Raw genomic sequence first — 17452 nt, 5'->3', positions numbered from 1 at the left:
TCTACTGAATTTGTCTCCAACTCTGGTCAAGTGCTAACAATTGCTTGACAGTTGATTGTGCATTTATCTAAAAACTCGCAGGTCACAGGTTCGATTTGCTTGACAGTTGATTGTAGACTTCTGGACCAATCAAAGTTGAGTTGACCCAATCTTAAAACCTAAATGTTAATATTGGATAGCTCTTCCTTCCTTGCAGCCAAACACACCCTAGTCCATGTCAATCGAATATTCACATTTGAACTGATTGTTAGTTAATTAGTTGCCATTACACCAACACTTAACCACCAATTACTTCGTTTAATGACTTTGGAGCTAATCTCAAAATAGACCTTAACTTGAACCAAGAGAAGTAACTAAAATAACCAACAAAAACATCCCTCTCCACTTAACCCTAGTTAAACCCACCATAACAGGATTTCTTTATTTCCAAGTTATTATCATAAGATTCATAACCTACTCCATTCTAGTAACTTTTCTACATCATCCATTCCAAACCCACAAAGATCAGGGTCTCTCTCTATACTTGTTAAGTGGAGTAAGTAACATATGAAATAGAGAAAAAATAGTAGATAATGAATCTATGGAGTCTAATAGGTGAACTTATTGGATTGATGTAGAAAGAAGAAGCAAGAAGAAACATCATATAAGACATATGCCAAAAAGAAAAACTTTATAATATAGGAAAGAAGAAGTGAAATTTTTCTTAGAAAAAAGGAAAGAAAATGATAGATCATTCTCATTCCAAAAATTTCTTTATCATCACTTTCTATGGGTGAAAATCACAAGCTTATATTGATAAACATTACTTACTTAATGAGGGTGTTACTTTAAGACTAATAAATATAATATAGAGTGACTTTTAAGTACCATAACTTGTGAAAATCTCCTACTACTAATATGACTATATGAGTATTTTACCATATTTCCATGTGTTTTCAAAGGGGTTCACTTACATTTCTTGCCATACAAACCCTATGGAAGATGACCATTATTTTTATAACAAAAATGCGTTATCGAAGTATATAATAGACCTTGCTTTAGAAAAAGTACATAATACACGCGAATTAGAAATTGTTGAGTACAAGGGGGCAAATGAAAAGATATTTTATTTTATTTTTTTCATAAGGATCCGACTAATATGTTGGATTTATTTAACAAATTTGATGCTAAAAATATTATGGTAGCAAATATCAGTGACTAATCTTTCTTTTTCCTTAATTGTACTGTAAACTTTTTTTTTTTTTTTTTTTTGAAACAATTGTATTGTAAACTAGATTAACCCGTAGACCGTAGTTGGAACAATCACAAAAAAAAAATGTACTTATTTTGTAAAATAACAATAAGGGGAGTGGTTAAATGATATATCAATTTTTTTGTTGAAGATATCAATATCAATTGAGGAGGAACTACTAATAGTTGTTTAAAATTGAAGGACTGTTGAAAAGAAAAGGTGGGACTTGCTTAACTGATTCGAAAGTGAAACAAAACTATTAAACTAATAAAAAGCTTTATATTTTCAACAAAAAAAAATAATAAAAAGCTTTATAAAAGTGACTTTGTGGGGGATAAGGTGAAGGCTGGACTCAATTCTTTTAAGTCATCAAATTAAACATCATCAAGTTTTGATACATCTGTAAAGTATCAGAGTGTTTAGTTTTTTTTAGGAGTACTTGAATTGATTTCAAGTTAGGGTTGCATCCAAATGAACTCCTTCTCTACCTAGTTATTGATGTGATTTCTTATAAACAAGTTATTTTTTCTGGTTTATCTCATGCGTCCAAATAACTATAAGTAAATTATCTTATGAGTAAATAATTTTTTGTTACGATGATTTACAAGACAAAGTAATCCCTATTCAAGGTCATCTTAGTTCTAGGAAAACTAGTCAAGTAACTTCCATAACATTATAACAAAATGTGCGTAAGCTCCAGAAAACCTAGTCTAGTCCTATTTGTAGACTGTCTCGATGAATAGATAAGATCTCATCAAAATTGTTAAAAGAAAACAAATTGTAAAAAAGAGTTACGATAACAATTTGATTTCAGACATATAGCATAACAGAATGTATTGTCATGATGAGGGAGAATCGACTAAAAAGAAATAGATGTTATTTTATTATTCAAAATTAGGGAGATTATCCCTCAACAAAAAAAAAAAAAAAAAAAAAAAAAAAAAAAAAAAAAAAAAAAAAAATTAGGGAGATTATGGAAACCCCTCCCCCTAACTTGGTAGCTAGGCGTAGGGCAGCAAAACCGGGATGAAAGCAAGGTGAGAGGCATACTAGAGAGAGTGAAGTAAGACTAGTTATATTATAGCTCTAATCAATATTGTCTACTCTCACAACTGCTTACTCACTCATCATGCCTTCCCTCACGATAATTATATATTTTAAGGTTCTTTTGTTTTAACTTCCTCTCTCTATAGTAATATGATTCTTCCTTCCATTTGAAGTGATTGTACACCATCATTATATTCCCTTTACTATTTGTTTTTCGCTTCAGTCTTTTTTTTTGGGTTCGATTCAACTTACAAGTACATTTAGTAGGATGTCGTGACGTCCCAAGCCTTATGTGCGGATTTTGTTCTTGGGAAAGGATGCACGAGTCCACCTTAAAGACTTCGGGGAGCGATGTGGGACTATCACAATTTACCATCCTCAGTGAAGAGCCGTCTTTGACTTTGATGCTATTTGTGGCACTCCAAGCGGCCAAGCCTTAGCAGTTATCGCACCCCGCTTTTGGCACCCCAGACCCAACCCACAAGATACAGAGTGTTATTCTTGGCAAAAACTCTACGAGTTTGGATTGGGGGTACAAAAAACGAGATAATATCGATAATTGCTAAGGTTTGGGATGACATAAATGTTCTCCCCTAACTATCATCAATTTAATTAAGTTTAATTAGAACACAAATGACACGCAACCACATATTTTTGAATCCTCTATCATCCCCCATAGTCCATACAACAAGATGTGTTATCTCTGACATTAGGGCATCTTCCCACTTCTGTGGTGGTGTTTAGACTACCTTTTGACAAGTTAATAAAAGTTATCTATTAATATTAATAGGTGGCGTCCAGAGTAAAACATAGTTCAAATCTTACTGTTTCTAAAATAAAAGTTTATTTGGCAGCATTTTGTGCATATATTATGCTACTTGTTTAAGAATGGGACTAGCAGGACTAAGAAAACATTACACATTCTACAAAAAAAAAAGCCGGCACGCTTGAAACAAATTTCAGAGTTGTTTTACATGACACATAACAAACCAGGCGACTATGCAACAATTAAGTTCTTATATTAAGATGAGCATACTTTGTTGTCGGGCTTTAGGTCTGTTTCATTCTCGGTTTAAATTAGGTGGTTATCGTGCTTATTATATCTGATGCATCAATACCTTGTAACGACGAACGTAGATTGTTGTCGAATTCTCAAAAAAAAAAAAGGAAAAGATGAGCATACTTCAACTAAAAAGAGAAAAGATGAGCATGCTATCTCTTTCAAAAAAAAAAAAAAAGATGAGCATGCTATAGTTATAGTGTTATGACTAAACGTTTTTTTTAAGAACCGATTACATTGTCGTTATAATTGGCATTGAATACATCAAAGATGTGATAAGCTTGCTACCCGCCCACTCAAACTCTAACATGACCTGGTCTATAGCCCACTAAAACTCTAACATAACCAACCTATAGCCCACTAAAGTCCAACTACACTATATTATCTATACTCTAATAATCCCAATTCAAATAACCAAAGATTCCACCTTTTCTGGAATTCGAACCTGGGACCTCCAGGAGTTTCTGGAGTTTATGTCAACACCTTGAAACCACTTGGGCTACCAACTGTTGACCACCCTAAACTTATTTACTAAATGACTTTTATCTTAATCAATGAATAGTAATTTGTATTAGCTAAATTCATTATTTCTTACCCTCATTTTTCATAACTTAATTCATGATTGAGCTTCATCAAAAAATAATATTCATGATTGAGGATTCATGCTTGTGAAAACAAAAGTTTGCTAATGTAACTTAAAAATGACTTGAAAGAAATAAAGTTCATAAGCACCCAAAGGAAAGGCATTATGTTTACTTTTGATAATTTGATTGATTAACTTTTAAGCAAATTAGTTCAATATATCTAATAATGGGTTTTTAATTATTTGTCAAATCGATATTGAAAAAATTATAAAAGTCAATAAATCCTAATTTTCTCAATTATGTTTTTGTGAGTTGCCAATTTAATTAAGCTTAAGTGAAAAGTTTGTAAGAGTAGACTTAATTCAGAAGCTTTATGATAATTACTTTACTACTTATACTTCCTTAAATCCAAAAATGAAATATGTTCTAAATATTAATGCATTTTCAATCATTCCATTTTTTTTTCTAATTTTGTTTCATTTATAAAAAAAATCTCCATGTGCAATTGTAACCTTGAAAATAATTGATAGTTATTTTGCTAAAACAATTAAGGGTGTGGATTTGGAAAGCATTTGTGTCAATTAGTTTATTTTAGTACTATTGGGAAAATGTGTACAATTTGTTTGTTTTAATTATTCTACTTTTTTTGTGTATTGGAGACCTAAAATCAACAATAATGACATTCATTTATCTTTAGAAAAGTGTTATCTTCTAATTACCTAATTTATAGAGAATTTTGCAAATCCAAACTTGAGAGAATCTCAACTATTATCAGGCTATACAGGTTGATAGGCCACATTCTCGTATTAAATATATTGGCCAATACAAAATTAATAGGTTAAGAGCCCATCATACTCTCCCTACTTTATCTTCCAAATATGTTATAATTTTTAACTTAGTTTTTTCTAACATAACCATTATTCCATTAGCTGACTAAAAAATTTAAAGAACGAACTAAACAATATTTTAATCATCCTCTTCAACTAAAGATCAGTTCTTTTTTTTTTCGAGAGAATTTAGATTAGTTAGGATAATCTTAACACTTTACTTTCTATGTTTTATACTTTGGTTTCTTAAAATTTCCCTTTATTCCTATTTCACTTTTTTTTTTTGTTGAATCACTTGTTTTCCAAATGTTTTTTCTTTAAATTGTTAATAAATCGATTAATTTATTAAAAAAAAACTCAAATAATAATTAATTCAGAACTAAACAATAAATCAATTAAAATCAGAAAGAACAGACCCTGACTGTTTGGTGATCCAATAAAACCAAGTATTTAACAAAAAATAAAAAAACATCCCTTATATACCCCTTCTAAAAAAATACTGATACTCAGCGTAACGTCTTTCCAACGTTCACAAACCCTCACTCTCTCTCTCTCTAAAACACTTTCTTTCTCTCTCTCTAAAATTTTCCCTTAATATACCACTAATTTTAATTTTCCCTCATTTATGTGCCTAACTATCGCTTTTATTTTGCTTCCTTTCCGGTTTCATCAATCTCTCAACTGCCTTCTCTTTCTTTCTCTCTCTAAAATCACGAATCTCACTCTCTTTTTCAGTACATTTTGCATCTAAAATCTCTTCATTATTAAATCACCAAATCCAAAAACCTAGAACGAGATTTTCTTCTTATAAATGTTGGTAGGGTTCTGTAAATTTCGTGATTAATTAGTACTCCTACTAGGTTTTAGTGAAAATGGAGAAAGAAAGATGAGGGGAAATTTAGAGAGAGAGAGAAGAAATAGTTCTTCTGTTTTGATAATGGTGGCTGCAATTTCAGCAAATCTCAAAACCTCTTCACAAGATGAAACAACAACATCAAATCGACATCAAAATCCATCTAGACCTCCTCTTTTACCTTCAGAAAGAGACAATGGAATTACTACTTCAAGAAGACCTAAATCTAAAGAAATCAATTCTAGGTATATGTCATCTTCTTCTTCTTCTTCATCATCGAGAAGGTATCCATCTCCATCTCCATCTCCGTCTCCGTTAAATTCATCTATTACTACTAGTAAAACAACAACAGCGACGCCATTACCGGTTCTAAAAAGGTCTCAATCTGTTGAGAGAAGAAGAATTGGTACTCCTCGACCGACTACGCCTCTTCCTGATTCAAGACCTAATAATAACACCAGTAATGCTTCCAAAATTTTGTTTACTTCAACAAGGAGTTTATCAGTCTCGTTTCAAGGAGAATCGTTTTCCCTTCCGATTAGTAAAACGAAACCAACTCCGTCACCGAATTTGAGGAAATCGACACCGGAGAGACGAACAACAACGCCGATTAGACAGAAAATTGGGGTTGAGAAAGATCAGATGGAAAACTCTAAACCTAGTAGTGATCATCAACATCGATGGCCAGCTGCTAGAAGTCGGCAGCAAGTAAATCCTTTAACTAGAAGTGTGGATTTTACTGGTGAGAACAAGAAGAAAATCTTCGGATCTGGAACTTCGATTAAAGGGTTGTTGAATCAGTCTTTGATGATTGATAATAGTAGAAGGGCTTCTTCTTTTGATGCTAGATTACATTCAAATTCAAGCAATGCTGAATTATTAAAATCATCAGTTCAAGTTGCTATTGATGATTCAAGAAATTCAGCTAATGGTTCTATTGGTAGGTCTGATCTGGTTGCTTCTGATTCTGATAGTGTTTCTTCTGGTAGTAATTCAGGGACACAAGAATGTGGTGGGATTGTTAAAGGGTCTCGTTTATCTCGTGGAATTAGTGTACCAGCTAGGTTTTGGCAAGAAACTAATAGTAGATTGCGTCGATTACAAGACCCGGGAACTCCATTTTCATCTACTGCTTCAAGGGGAACACCACAGCCAAAGCTTATTCCAGCTCGAAAATCTTTATCGGAGACGACTCCTATTATTTCATCCCCAAGAGCACTGTCAAATAGAGCATTATCATCACCGTTACGAGGTCCTCTTCGGCCTGCTTCTCCTAGTAAGATTATGACTCCATCGGCATCCTCCCCATCAAGGGGAATGCTTAGTCCTGCACGTACGAGAAATGCAGTTGGAGGGAGTATTATGAGTAATCAATCAATCAATACACCTTCCATTCTTAGTTTTGCTGCTGATGTTAGGAGAGGGAAGATGGGAGAGACAAGAGTTGTTGATGCCCACCTGTTGAGACTTTTATATAATAGAAACTTGCAATGGCGATTTGTAAACGCAAGAACTGATTATTCCTTACAAATGCAGAGAATCACAGCCGAGGTATGCTCTAGCAATTTTAGTATAGAAGCTATGAAATAATTCTTTTAGTAGTTCATGCAATAATCTCACTTATGTCACCTTATTGTAAATCCCAAATGCTCGCTCCATCAGCATAGAACTCCATGGTGGTTTGCCTGCAAATTATATCATTTGCAGATGTCAATATGTCATATGCTTTATTAGGTAATTCGAGCAATATATTGTTAATATACACGTTCAGTGTCTTGTCGAGTAGTGTCACTAATTTCGAATCATAATCAAAGGAATCAAGCATGAATTAATTAGTAGTAGTTTGTATTGCGGAACTTAGTGTGGACAATTCACATTTAAAAATGTGGGTTCAGGGACTTTAGGAATGAGGATTTTTTATCTTCCTATACCTAGTGTAGATAAACTATGAGTAGGAACGCCACCATTTTTCTGCAACTCGTATATAAGGTATAGGAAGTAAGAAAGTGGCAGTGACCTTGTGACTCGATAAGAATGCTAACTTGCTAAGAGTGCTGACTTACTTTAAAGGAGTGATACAGTAGCTTTTCTGAAGATTGTCTTTAGGTTGCAGGAAAGATTTTATGTTGTGCTGTATCCTGATATAGGCTTCACAGTTATTAGCTTATTGAATTTGAGATCTGAATATAGGTAATATGAAATTATAAAAAGTAGCGCAACATCTCCCATAAATGTATTAAGTCATGATGTCTGTGCAGTTTCAGAGTTTTCCCTTGGCAATTTCCCACTAGTATGACTCTCAGTTAACAAACTAGTACTTCGATATTCATAATTAAGGGGTTATTTATGAAGATAACTGTACTGAAGTAATAGAATTGAATCCTTGAGCAAGAAAAGGTGACTTCCTCTATGTGGTTTCAGAATTTTCCATTGAAAAATTTCCACTACTATTGTTTTTGGTGACTAAAGTAGAAAGTACCTTGATTTTAATGAATGGTGGTCTTGTTTGAGAACGTACGGGAGTGGTGGAGTAGAATCCTTGATTAAGTAAAAGTTGATATGCTTTTGGAGAAAGATTGGAATGCAATGCATGGAAACTTAAAGTGGATGCAACTAGGGAAGTCTTTGAGTTAAATCCGTCATGCACGAGAAAAGATTGATAATTTTCCTTAAATTGTGGAAGGAAAGTTCATTAGAAGAGGAAAGTGGTAAAAGATTCAGTAGTATGAAGTAGACGATCTAAATGGATGGTGAAACAGGATCCACGTTTCCACTGCCCATCTCGTTATCGTTTTTGGTTTGAGGCGTGTCAGATGGTTTAATGTTAGTTCCATTGGATGCAACCATGATTGAATTATTGGAAAACTGATGAGTTGACTCTCTATACTAGGCCCAGTCTCAAAAAGGATAAGCTTGACTATTCCCAAACTCAAGCTCAAGTTTATGTACTATCCATGAAGGAAAGATACGTGAATAACTAAAGAATTAATTTCTTTTGTTTTGAGTTCAGTTGATTGTGTTCTCACCGCACTGTCACAAAATTACCCTATATTTCCTTTAGAGCCAGTTAGCTCTTCAGAATCCAAGATTTTTTAGTAACTAAAGAATTATTTCTTTTGGTTTGATTTCAGTCGATTGTGTTCTCACCGCTCCGTCACATAATTGCCCTATATTGCCTTTAGAACCAGTTAGCTCTTTAGAATTCAAGATTTTTAAGTAACTAAAGAGTTAATAAATTTTGGTTTGATTTCAGTAAATTGTGTTCTCACCGCGCCGTCACAATACCCTATATTGCCTAAAGAGCCAGTTAGCTCTTCAAAATCCCAAGATTTTTGCAGTCATCGTGGCCGAGAAGATGCAATCAGCTGCTGAATAAATAGATTCAAACCCACAGCCAAAAGTTTGATTGCCCTCTAGAAACAGTTATTTAGTTAATGAGAAAGGGCAGAGTTTTTCTTGCAGGAGATCAAGCAGCGAGCAGCTGAATCGGCAAACTGTGGAATAGTCAATGAGGCTGGTGCCGGGGTGGATGACACCCATTAGCGTGTAACCGAAGTCACCAACAAACATTCATCTACTGACCCAATAAGAAACATAGTGAATCTACACAAAGATCTTATAGTCATCAGACTTATTAGGTTATTTATTGAAAAATTCTTACTCCTGTTAGTTCTTAGTTTTTATTACACAATGGAACTGCCACTTTTACTTCCGAAACCGGCCTATGTATACTATTACTGACTTCTGCGTTCTTCCATTCCATCAACAATCTCTTATTATAACTCACATAATAATGTTCGATTATGTTGTATATGTCATGTCATAACTTATAACATATTGCGAGATTCCAAATTAATGGCTTGCTCGTAATTACGATTAAGTACATACTAATTGAAGGAAGATATGTATGTGTACCACCTGATATCTGTTATGGCAAAATTCCAATTCACCCAGCTGAAACCACACCAACATGTTCATTTGTCATTGTTGCACGGCTATATCTTATATACTCATCTAGATTTATGACTTCAGCAAATTTACCTATCTAATAGATTTCTCTTATTTACTGTGCCAGAAAAATATTTATAATGCGTGGGTAACTATGTCAGAGTTGCGTGATTCTGTCACAGTTAAAAGAATCAAGCTACAATTGCGAAGACAGAATTTGAAGCTAACATCTATCCTTAAGGGACAGGTATTGCTCGCAGAATATCTGTGCATATCTTCCTATCTTCTTCTACTTAGGTTCCCACTTGTTTTCTTTCCTAATCATATTCGTATAAAAAGTGTAGAAACAATACCAAAAAAATAGTTCCAAATAGATTTAAAATTGAAGCTCCACAATAAAATAAAAATATCCGATACACCTCTACTTGATCATGTTTGTTATTTGCATTGAGCTTGCTTTATGGTCGAAGCTATTAAATGTGTTATTGTTTGCCGAACGCTGGCTTCAGACTTCATCATGAATCGAACATGACTGATCTAGCAATTGGTAACAACGTGGCTTGTGTAACAAGTTTTCCTCCCAAAAGAACATTGATATTGAAGTAAAATTCGTCTTAATTTGGAAATGTTAGTCTCATGGAACTCAACGTAACTAATAAAAAGGCTTTGATGCGGAGGATTCAAAAAATACCCTGAATTGTACTGTACAACTGTATAGCAAAATGAAACTACAGTGAAAGAATCCAAAATTTTATGCTGTATGTATTTATTTTCCTGCCACGTGTTTGTGCATAAAATGGATTTTCAGAACTTGATTTGGTAGCCTCACTTTGTTAATCTCATAAGTATCTAAATTTGAAGTTAATTGTTATTCATCAATACAGATGAGCTATTTGGAGGAATGGGCTCTTTTGGATAGAGACCATGCAAGTTCATTATCCGGTGCCATTGAAGCCCTAAAAGCTAGCACTCTTCGCCTTCCAGTTGTTGGTGGAGCAAGGGTATGAGACTTATGAATTGTAACTGAGATTGGAATCCATAATCAATGAAATTATTAGTACATTAATGGAACTGGTAATAATGGAAATCTCTTAACTATTCCTTACAAACAGGCTGATATCCAAAATGTGAAGGATGCCGTTGGTTCAGCTGTGGATGTGATGCAAGCTATGGCATCCTCAATTTGTTATTTACTATCAAAGGTGAATTAACTGCCTCATTATTGTGTTTAAAACCTCCATTTATGCTTTTACTCACTCGCTTGTAGCACTTCTTCCCTTTGAAACATATGTTAGAAAACGACAATCTTTTACTCCAGAAATTGTGTATTGCGGCCTTGTCACTCTTTTAGGTGGTGTCAAGGGTCACCAAAACGTACAAAAAAAAAAACAGTTTGGCCCATTGAGACAAAATAAAGAACGAAAACTTCAATCACCATTAGACTTCAGTTTCAAAGTGCTTCCCGTAGTTGAGAAGCCAAACTTGACCTTCATGAAGATTCGATGAAATTACCATTTTAAGACGTTCACAAAATGGGTTCTGCGTGTATTTATGTACGCTAGTGACTGGTATAGAATCTCTTGCCGATACTAGATATCATGTGATTTCTTACTGGCTACTGCTGAAATAACTTGAGAATTTGATTTACTATGTTACCAAGGGGGGGGGGGTTTGTTATTCTCATTATTTACTTTGGCTCGTCTAAATCTGAATCATTTGAATAAAATGGACTCAAAATCAACCCAAATCAGCCATCTAGACAAGTAAACTAAAATAAATTTACTCAAATCTAACTCGGGTTAATTCAGATCTCGAGACAGATCTCATAGCTGACTTGGAGGAAAAAAGTGGACACTACCCAAGGTTCAAAAACTGAGTCCATTTAGTGAAAGACTCACTTGTCACATTCAAACCTTTAGCTAAGTCCTTGAACTCATTTACACTAAACTTACATGTTAATGCTTATCATATCAGGTGGAAGAAGTGAACTCCTTAGTCGGTGAACTCGCCAATGTGACTACGCAAGAGCGTCGGTTACTTGACCAATGCAAAGATCTCTTATCTACAGTAGCAGCCATGCAGGTAATTCTACTTCCCTACTTCATTTCCTTTTTTATAACCTTTTCCACTCTCTTACTCTTAACCAGTGTTTTACCCTAAAATAAAATAAAAAACAGGTGAAGGATTCAAGCTTGAGAACACACCTAATACAACTAAAACGCCTATCATCAACAAGTCTGACAACCCCGATATAGTATTGATTTAAATCGGTTACCGATTCTAAATTCTAACATCACATCAAAACCTTCTTTTGTCATCCGGGAATTCGCTATCGGATTTAATAACATAGTAACTCAATGGTTGGTTAAATCTGCATCTGATCGATGGCTGGGCCTCTTCGAAACCGTGGAGAGAGTAACAGAGTTCAATTCTATTCATGTATCTTGTGTGCACAGGTTAGAAAAAGAGGTGTTTAGTGATTTCAGGTTTTTTTTTACTGTTGTCCAACTACTTGGGTTTATAGATGAAAGTGAAGGGACTCATGGAGTGTATATATAACTATATATGATGTTTCCAATTTTTTCAAATTTTCTCATTAAGATTTCCTTCTTGACCTCAATAACTGTTCGTTCTTCAGTGTAATGCGTTCGACAGAACAATTCGTGTTCTTATGGGCACCGGTTACATCTAGTTTTTTTTTTGTTGCAATACATCTAGTTTTCTTGATCTCTAATTCTCTATTAGTTATATAATTTTGGATAGTTGTGAGATTTCCTTTTTTGAGTCAAGTCCTATAGGCACCCCAGAAAAACTGGGTGCCTATAAACTTTCTACATTATGGTATGGAAATTTTGATATGTTTACACATTTTTGTTAGATGCACATACATCTCTTTTGACTTAATAAAGAGAACCCTTGAAGGTGTCTGCATATACAATTATGTGTGGTAAGGATAGTGGCGGTAAAGATGAGGATTTTGTATCCAGCGGGTATTAACGGAATAGGAACCGCGATAAGGTCTCAAAGGTCTCAATACCAATTGGGTATGCTAGACGGGTACTCCATACCCGCCGTTATTAAGTGATTGATTGTTTTCTCTTTTCAAACTTCGTCCAAGTTTTACATACTATTATTTTTCTTTAGGAGGTCGAGTTTTCTCTAGGCCTCTACTTTATGCCGAATTTTTATTTGATTAAAAAATGCAAAGGAAAACGGAATACTTCTTAGTTTGACATCGGGACCATCTGAAATCTTCTTGCATTTTGCTTTTGTGCCCGTTTGCAAGTGATAGTATAAAAGACAACCTAACAAAATAGAAAATGTAAACATTCTATTCTTTTAGACGGATCTAAAATATTTGTCTTCACATCCTTTTATTTGATATGGTCAAGAAATATATATCTTGACCAGAGTCCTTGTGCCTGGTCAACAAAGTCATAAGAATAAGAGGAAAAACAAATCTTTCATTATTGTATATACCCTGATTCTCCAAACAGTCCCAATCCATGACTACACTTTCATGTTATTATTTAGGGGTATGTCTCAAGGACCACTTGACCATTTAACAAGAACTACTTTGCAACATATGAACATGTTTTGGGACCAGTATTATCTTTTCCCATTAGAATAACTAAGTAAAAATATAGTAATTAAAAAATTATTTGTGATAAACCTCAAATCAAATTCTTAAAGTTGAGATGTTTTAGCTTATTCAAATCACCAATTTATTAATTGAGGCAATATACTTGCGATTGAAATGTGTGAAACAAATAATTTTTATTTTCCGGCCACTGATAAAATCAAGACTCTTAAGTTGTGAGATAGAAGTTTTTGCTGATAATGATTCTGATAACTCATATCTGTATAATAAGGGAAGAATCTACAATTTTTAGAATATACCTTCTTCTCTAAAGACTAAGATTACGCCTCTCGAAATTATCACGAAAGATTGAGATTTCATTTCCCCAAACTTATTTCGAATAGTTGAGATTACACTTCATAAATTTATCTCAAAAGGTTGAGATTAGAGAACGCTGTGCCCACCACATCACCACACAGTCACACACGGGTTATACCTTCTTCTTCTTCTTCTTCTTCTTCTTCTTCTTCTTCTTCTTCTTCTTCTTCTTCTTCTTCTTCTTCTTCTTATTATTATAAAACTCATTGAATTCAATCGGAGGATAACAGAGCTTTAAAATTTTGAAGAATATTGCTTTTGAAGATAGTAATCACCGAAGTAAAATGAACATTTATTTTGTTTTCGAAGGGAAAGAGAACAAGCTGTTTAATATCCTGATGTATGAGAAATCTCAATCCACTGAAGCTCAAAAAGATAGTAGCTGTTATACTCTAATTGAATTTTCATCAATTTGACCCACTTGGGCGTAATGGTACCAGTATTACTTAATGGTAAGAGTATTACTTTAGCCTTGATATGGCCCTATTTGCATATATTATACTGCATATTGTAGCTATATAACTGTACTATTGGATACAAAAAATTGTACTAATTGCACTAGGATTTTCTTTTGGACCAAGACCGATTGCCCTACTATTATGGTAGCTCATGTGGTGGGTAGCAAGTCAGAAATGCAGCTTCTACCCGATGTGTCGGAGGCAAAAAGAATGCAATTGCAAGAAACAAAACTTAAATTACTCTGATATTTTCATGTGATTAACGAAAGTTTTAAACGAAGATAATTTTCGAAGATTATTGGTTTACATCCTTTCCATAAGAAGGTTTTCACTTATGGTGTGTTTGGATGGCGGAATCATGAATCCGCGGATTCATGATTCCTTGGGATCCATGATTCCACGGATTCATGAATCCAAGTAATATTTTTTGGCTTGTTTGGCAACTAACCCTTGGGGATGCGGTAATACATCTAAGAAATTATTCCATCTAACGTACTCCTCCTGGATCCGGGAATAGCGACATGAACTAAATGCCCCGTCCAAGCCAAGGAACTTACTCCGAAGAGTCCTGACAAATACCTTCATATTCCTCTTCCTATGATTTATTATTATTTGAGTATTTTTAAACGTCTTTAGAAAAAATATGATTTTTGAAAAAAATAAGACTTTTGAAAAAAAATAATGATTTTGTTGATTTTAAGTTTGAAATTTAGGTTCATTAATCCAAAATCCTAGCAAATCCTAGAGGGTAGGGTGGGATTTTGGTCCAATACAAATTTTAGAATTAGGAATCCTTAGGATTCAAGAGTCGTAGGATTCTTGGTATCCAAACAGACCAAGGATTCATACTTCCTACCAAATTCCACTTTTGATAGGAATCCTACTTAGGAATCCTGCAACCAAACACACCATTAGTTTATCTAGCAGTGACCAGTAATAATATGCACCAATCAATTCTGGAATTAAACTTCACCTCATAATAATTGGAAATTATTATGCTTTAGGTTTAGGTTTGTGTTTCCTCTTCTTTTGAGAGAGAGAGAAGATGGGTATCATTCACCATTGTTGAAGATGAACATAAGAGACCCTAATCAAATTAAAGGTTCCTTTTCAGTTTCGATTCGGTTCCTAGATCTGGATAAAGAAATCTTTTGTCAAAATCTTTAAGGGGGTTTGTCTTCAGATTGATGAAGGAGAAGAAGACTATTACATTTAGAGAATTCTTGAACATGTTTGGGAAGCATACGATACATGAGACAATTCTTCCAACCAGCAACTACCAAGACATGATCATCATCTTTATTAACTGTTGATGATGATGATGATGATGAAGAAGAAGAAGATGAAGAAGACGAAGGAGATGAATCCGATATAAGAGATTCATCGCTTTCATAAGAACTATCATCATCTTTATTAACTGTTGATGATTATGGTGGACAGTGGGTTGCGATAATGGCGGTTTTCCGGCGACCATGGCGGTTTTCCGGCGACGATGGCGGTTCTCCGGCGACAGTGGAGGTTTTCCGGCGACGTTGGTGGTTTCCGGTGAAAGCGTCGGTGTTTGTTTTAATTTTTTCAAACTTTGTCGACCTTTAAGGTCTTTTCATTCTCGACCTTTAGGGTCTTTAATTCTCGATCTTTAGGATCTTTTTTGTCGACCTTTAGAGCAACTCCAACGTGGGGCTCGGGCTCCCAATTTTGGGAGCCCTTGAATTTTGGGAGCCCCGGGGCTTTCCTCAATTCCAACGTTGGGCTCCCAACCGGGGCTCCCAAATCAATATATTATACGTGTGCGAAGTATGTGTGCGAAATTTTGATTTTAAATTTCGACTATAAATTATTAGATTTCGACTATGATTTAAAATGTGATATTATTCGAGAGAGATAATTTCAAAAAGATAAACACAAAAAAAAAACACAAAAATAAAAATTAGAGAAAAATACTTAAAATAGTAGTATTTAAAATAATAAGAATATTAAAAAAAAAATTAGTTTAAAAAAAAAATTAAAAAAAATAAAAAAAAATAAAATAAGGTGGGGTGGATCCCCTTTTTAGGGGATCCACTCCAAAATAGCCGTTGGGAGACCCCCAACGGCTATATTTGGGGCTGGGAGCCCCCCAGCCCGGGCTCCCATTTGGGAGCCCGGGAGCATGGGGCTCCCAGCCCCACCGGGAGCCCAGCCCCGGGGCTCCCGGGTTGGAAAGGAGGGGCTGGGGCTGGGGCTCCCAAAATTTGAATTTGGGAGCCCCAGCCCCATCACGTTGGAGTTGCCCTTAGGGTCTTTTTTGCGTCTGTGTCATGTCAATTTCTGTCCCTTCATGAGGTACTTTACATTTGAGAGTACTATGTACTTATCTTATGTAACTCTTATGAAGTTGAGGAGAGAAATAAGAATTATGTACAATGTAACTTCGTGATCGTTATCACTTATTAATGAAAGTTTGGCTTGTTCTCAAAAAAAAAAAAAATGGAAATTATCATTCTTGTGGCCATATCATTAAAAATTTGAACAAAAACATGGAAAAGAGGGTTTGCTCTCTTACAAAATGTGCCAAAGATAACACATGCATGAAAAACAAGGGAAAGAAAAGTGAAAAAATTTAGGTAGACTTCCATTAGAGAGAGATCTTGTTGATTTGATGAATGTAATTTGGACCATTTAAGAGGTGGATTCACTTGTGGATATGACGATAAAGTTTAGCACATTAGGTGAATTTTCACGGTAGGAGCGGCAGGTCTTATTGTTTGATGAATATTGTGATTTGGACTATTTAATTATTAGGTAGATTCACTTATGTATAGGAAAATAAAGCAGATTAAGTGAATTTTTCACTACAACAAAAATGAGATAATTTCAATATATTTATATGAAAAACAAATCTTCACTTAATCCTTGAATAAAGATTAATTATCTAATTGTGTGTGTATTTTGTAAGTTTAAATAGTGCATCATGATCTCAACAAAAAAGAAAGTAGTACATCACAAAACTGAGACAATGGCTAAAAACCTAAAACTCACAAATGAGATAATTTCAATATATTTATATGAAAAACAAATCTTCACTTAATCCTTGAATAAAGATTAATTATCTAATTGTGTGTGTATTTTGTAAGTTTAAATAGTGCATCATGATCTCAACAAAAAAGAAAGTAGTACATCACAAAACTGAGACAATGGCTAAAAACCTAAAACTCACTCAAATGCTACCATTTTTACTGGGACCAGATTTTTTTTTTTTTTTTGTTGAATAACTGGGACCAGATCTTGAACTTCTGATTTCCCATCTCTTGTGTATTTTAGCCTTATTTGTGGTATACATATAAATATTCATACACAACAAGGATAGTTATGTATTTTTGTTGAGTATGACTTTAAAGTCCCATGAAAGGACATGGACTCTTTTAAAAGGTAGTAGCCAATACAAAGGAGAAGAGATACCCCCACTACTATGACCAAAAAAAGTGATTTACATATAAAAGTACA

At 34.3% G+C, this 17452-nt stretch overlaps 1 protein-coding gene across 1 annotated transcript; it reads left to right on the top strand.

The window, feature by feature from the left end:
- The first annotated feature begins 5225 nt into the window (after positions 1–5225).
- LOC147532516 (QWRF motif-containing protein 2-like) lies at positions 5226–12170 on the top strand. The gene is made up of 6 exons (XM_086646828.1): positions 5226–7153; positions 9678–9797; positions 10435–10551; positions 10663–10752; positions 11525–11632; positions 11728–12170. The coding sequence occupies exons 1-6, from the start codon at positions 5636–5638 to the stop codon at positions 11803–11805; spliced, it is 2031 nt and encodes a 676-aa protein (XP_086502954.1). The 5' UTR covers positions 5226–5635; the 3' UTR covers positions 11806–12170.
- Positions 12171–17452: the final 5282 nt, after the last annotated feature.

The sequence above is a fragment of the Eschscholzia californica genome, unplaced genomic scaffold (genome assembly GCF_041429995.1).
Source record: "Eschscholzia californica isolate CP2 unplaced genomic scaffold, dmEscCali1.0.p SCAF_6, whole genome shotgun sequence".
NCBI classification, from domain to species: Eukaryota; Viridiplantae; Streptophyta; class Magnoliopsida; order Ranunculales; family Papaveraceae; genus Eschscholzia; species Eschscholzia californica.
The sequence above is the reverse complement of the archived record's forward strand: the minus strand, read 5'-3'. Positions and strand labels throughout refer to the sequence as shown.

Excerpts from the sequence above, each read along its gene's own strand:
- LOC147532516 (XM_086646828.1), top strand. The coding sequence starts at position 5,636 with ATGAGGGGAAATTTAGAGAGAGAGAGAAGAAATAGTTCTTCTGTTTTG. Across the intron at positions 7,154-9,677 it reads TGCAGAGAATCACAGCCGAG|AAAAATATTTATAATGCGTG; the intron begins GTATGCTCTAGC and ends TTACTGTGCCAG. Across the intron at positions 9,798-10,434 it reads CATCTATCCTTAAGGGACAG|ATGAGCTATTTGGAGGAATG; the intron begins GTATTGCTCGCA and ends TCATCAATACAG.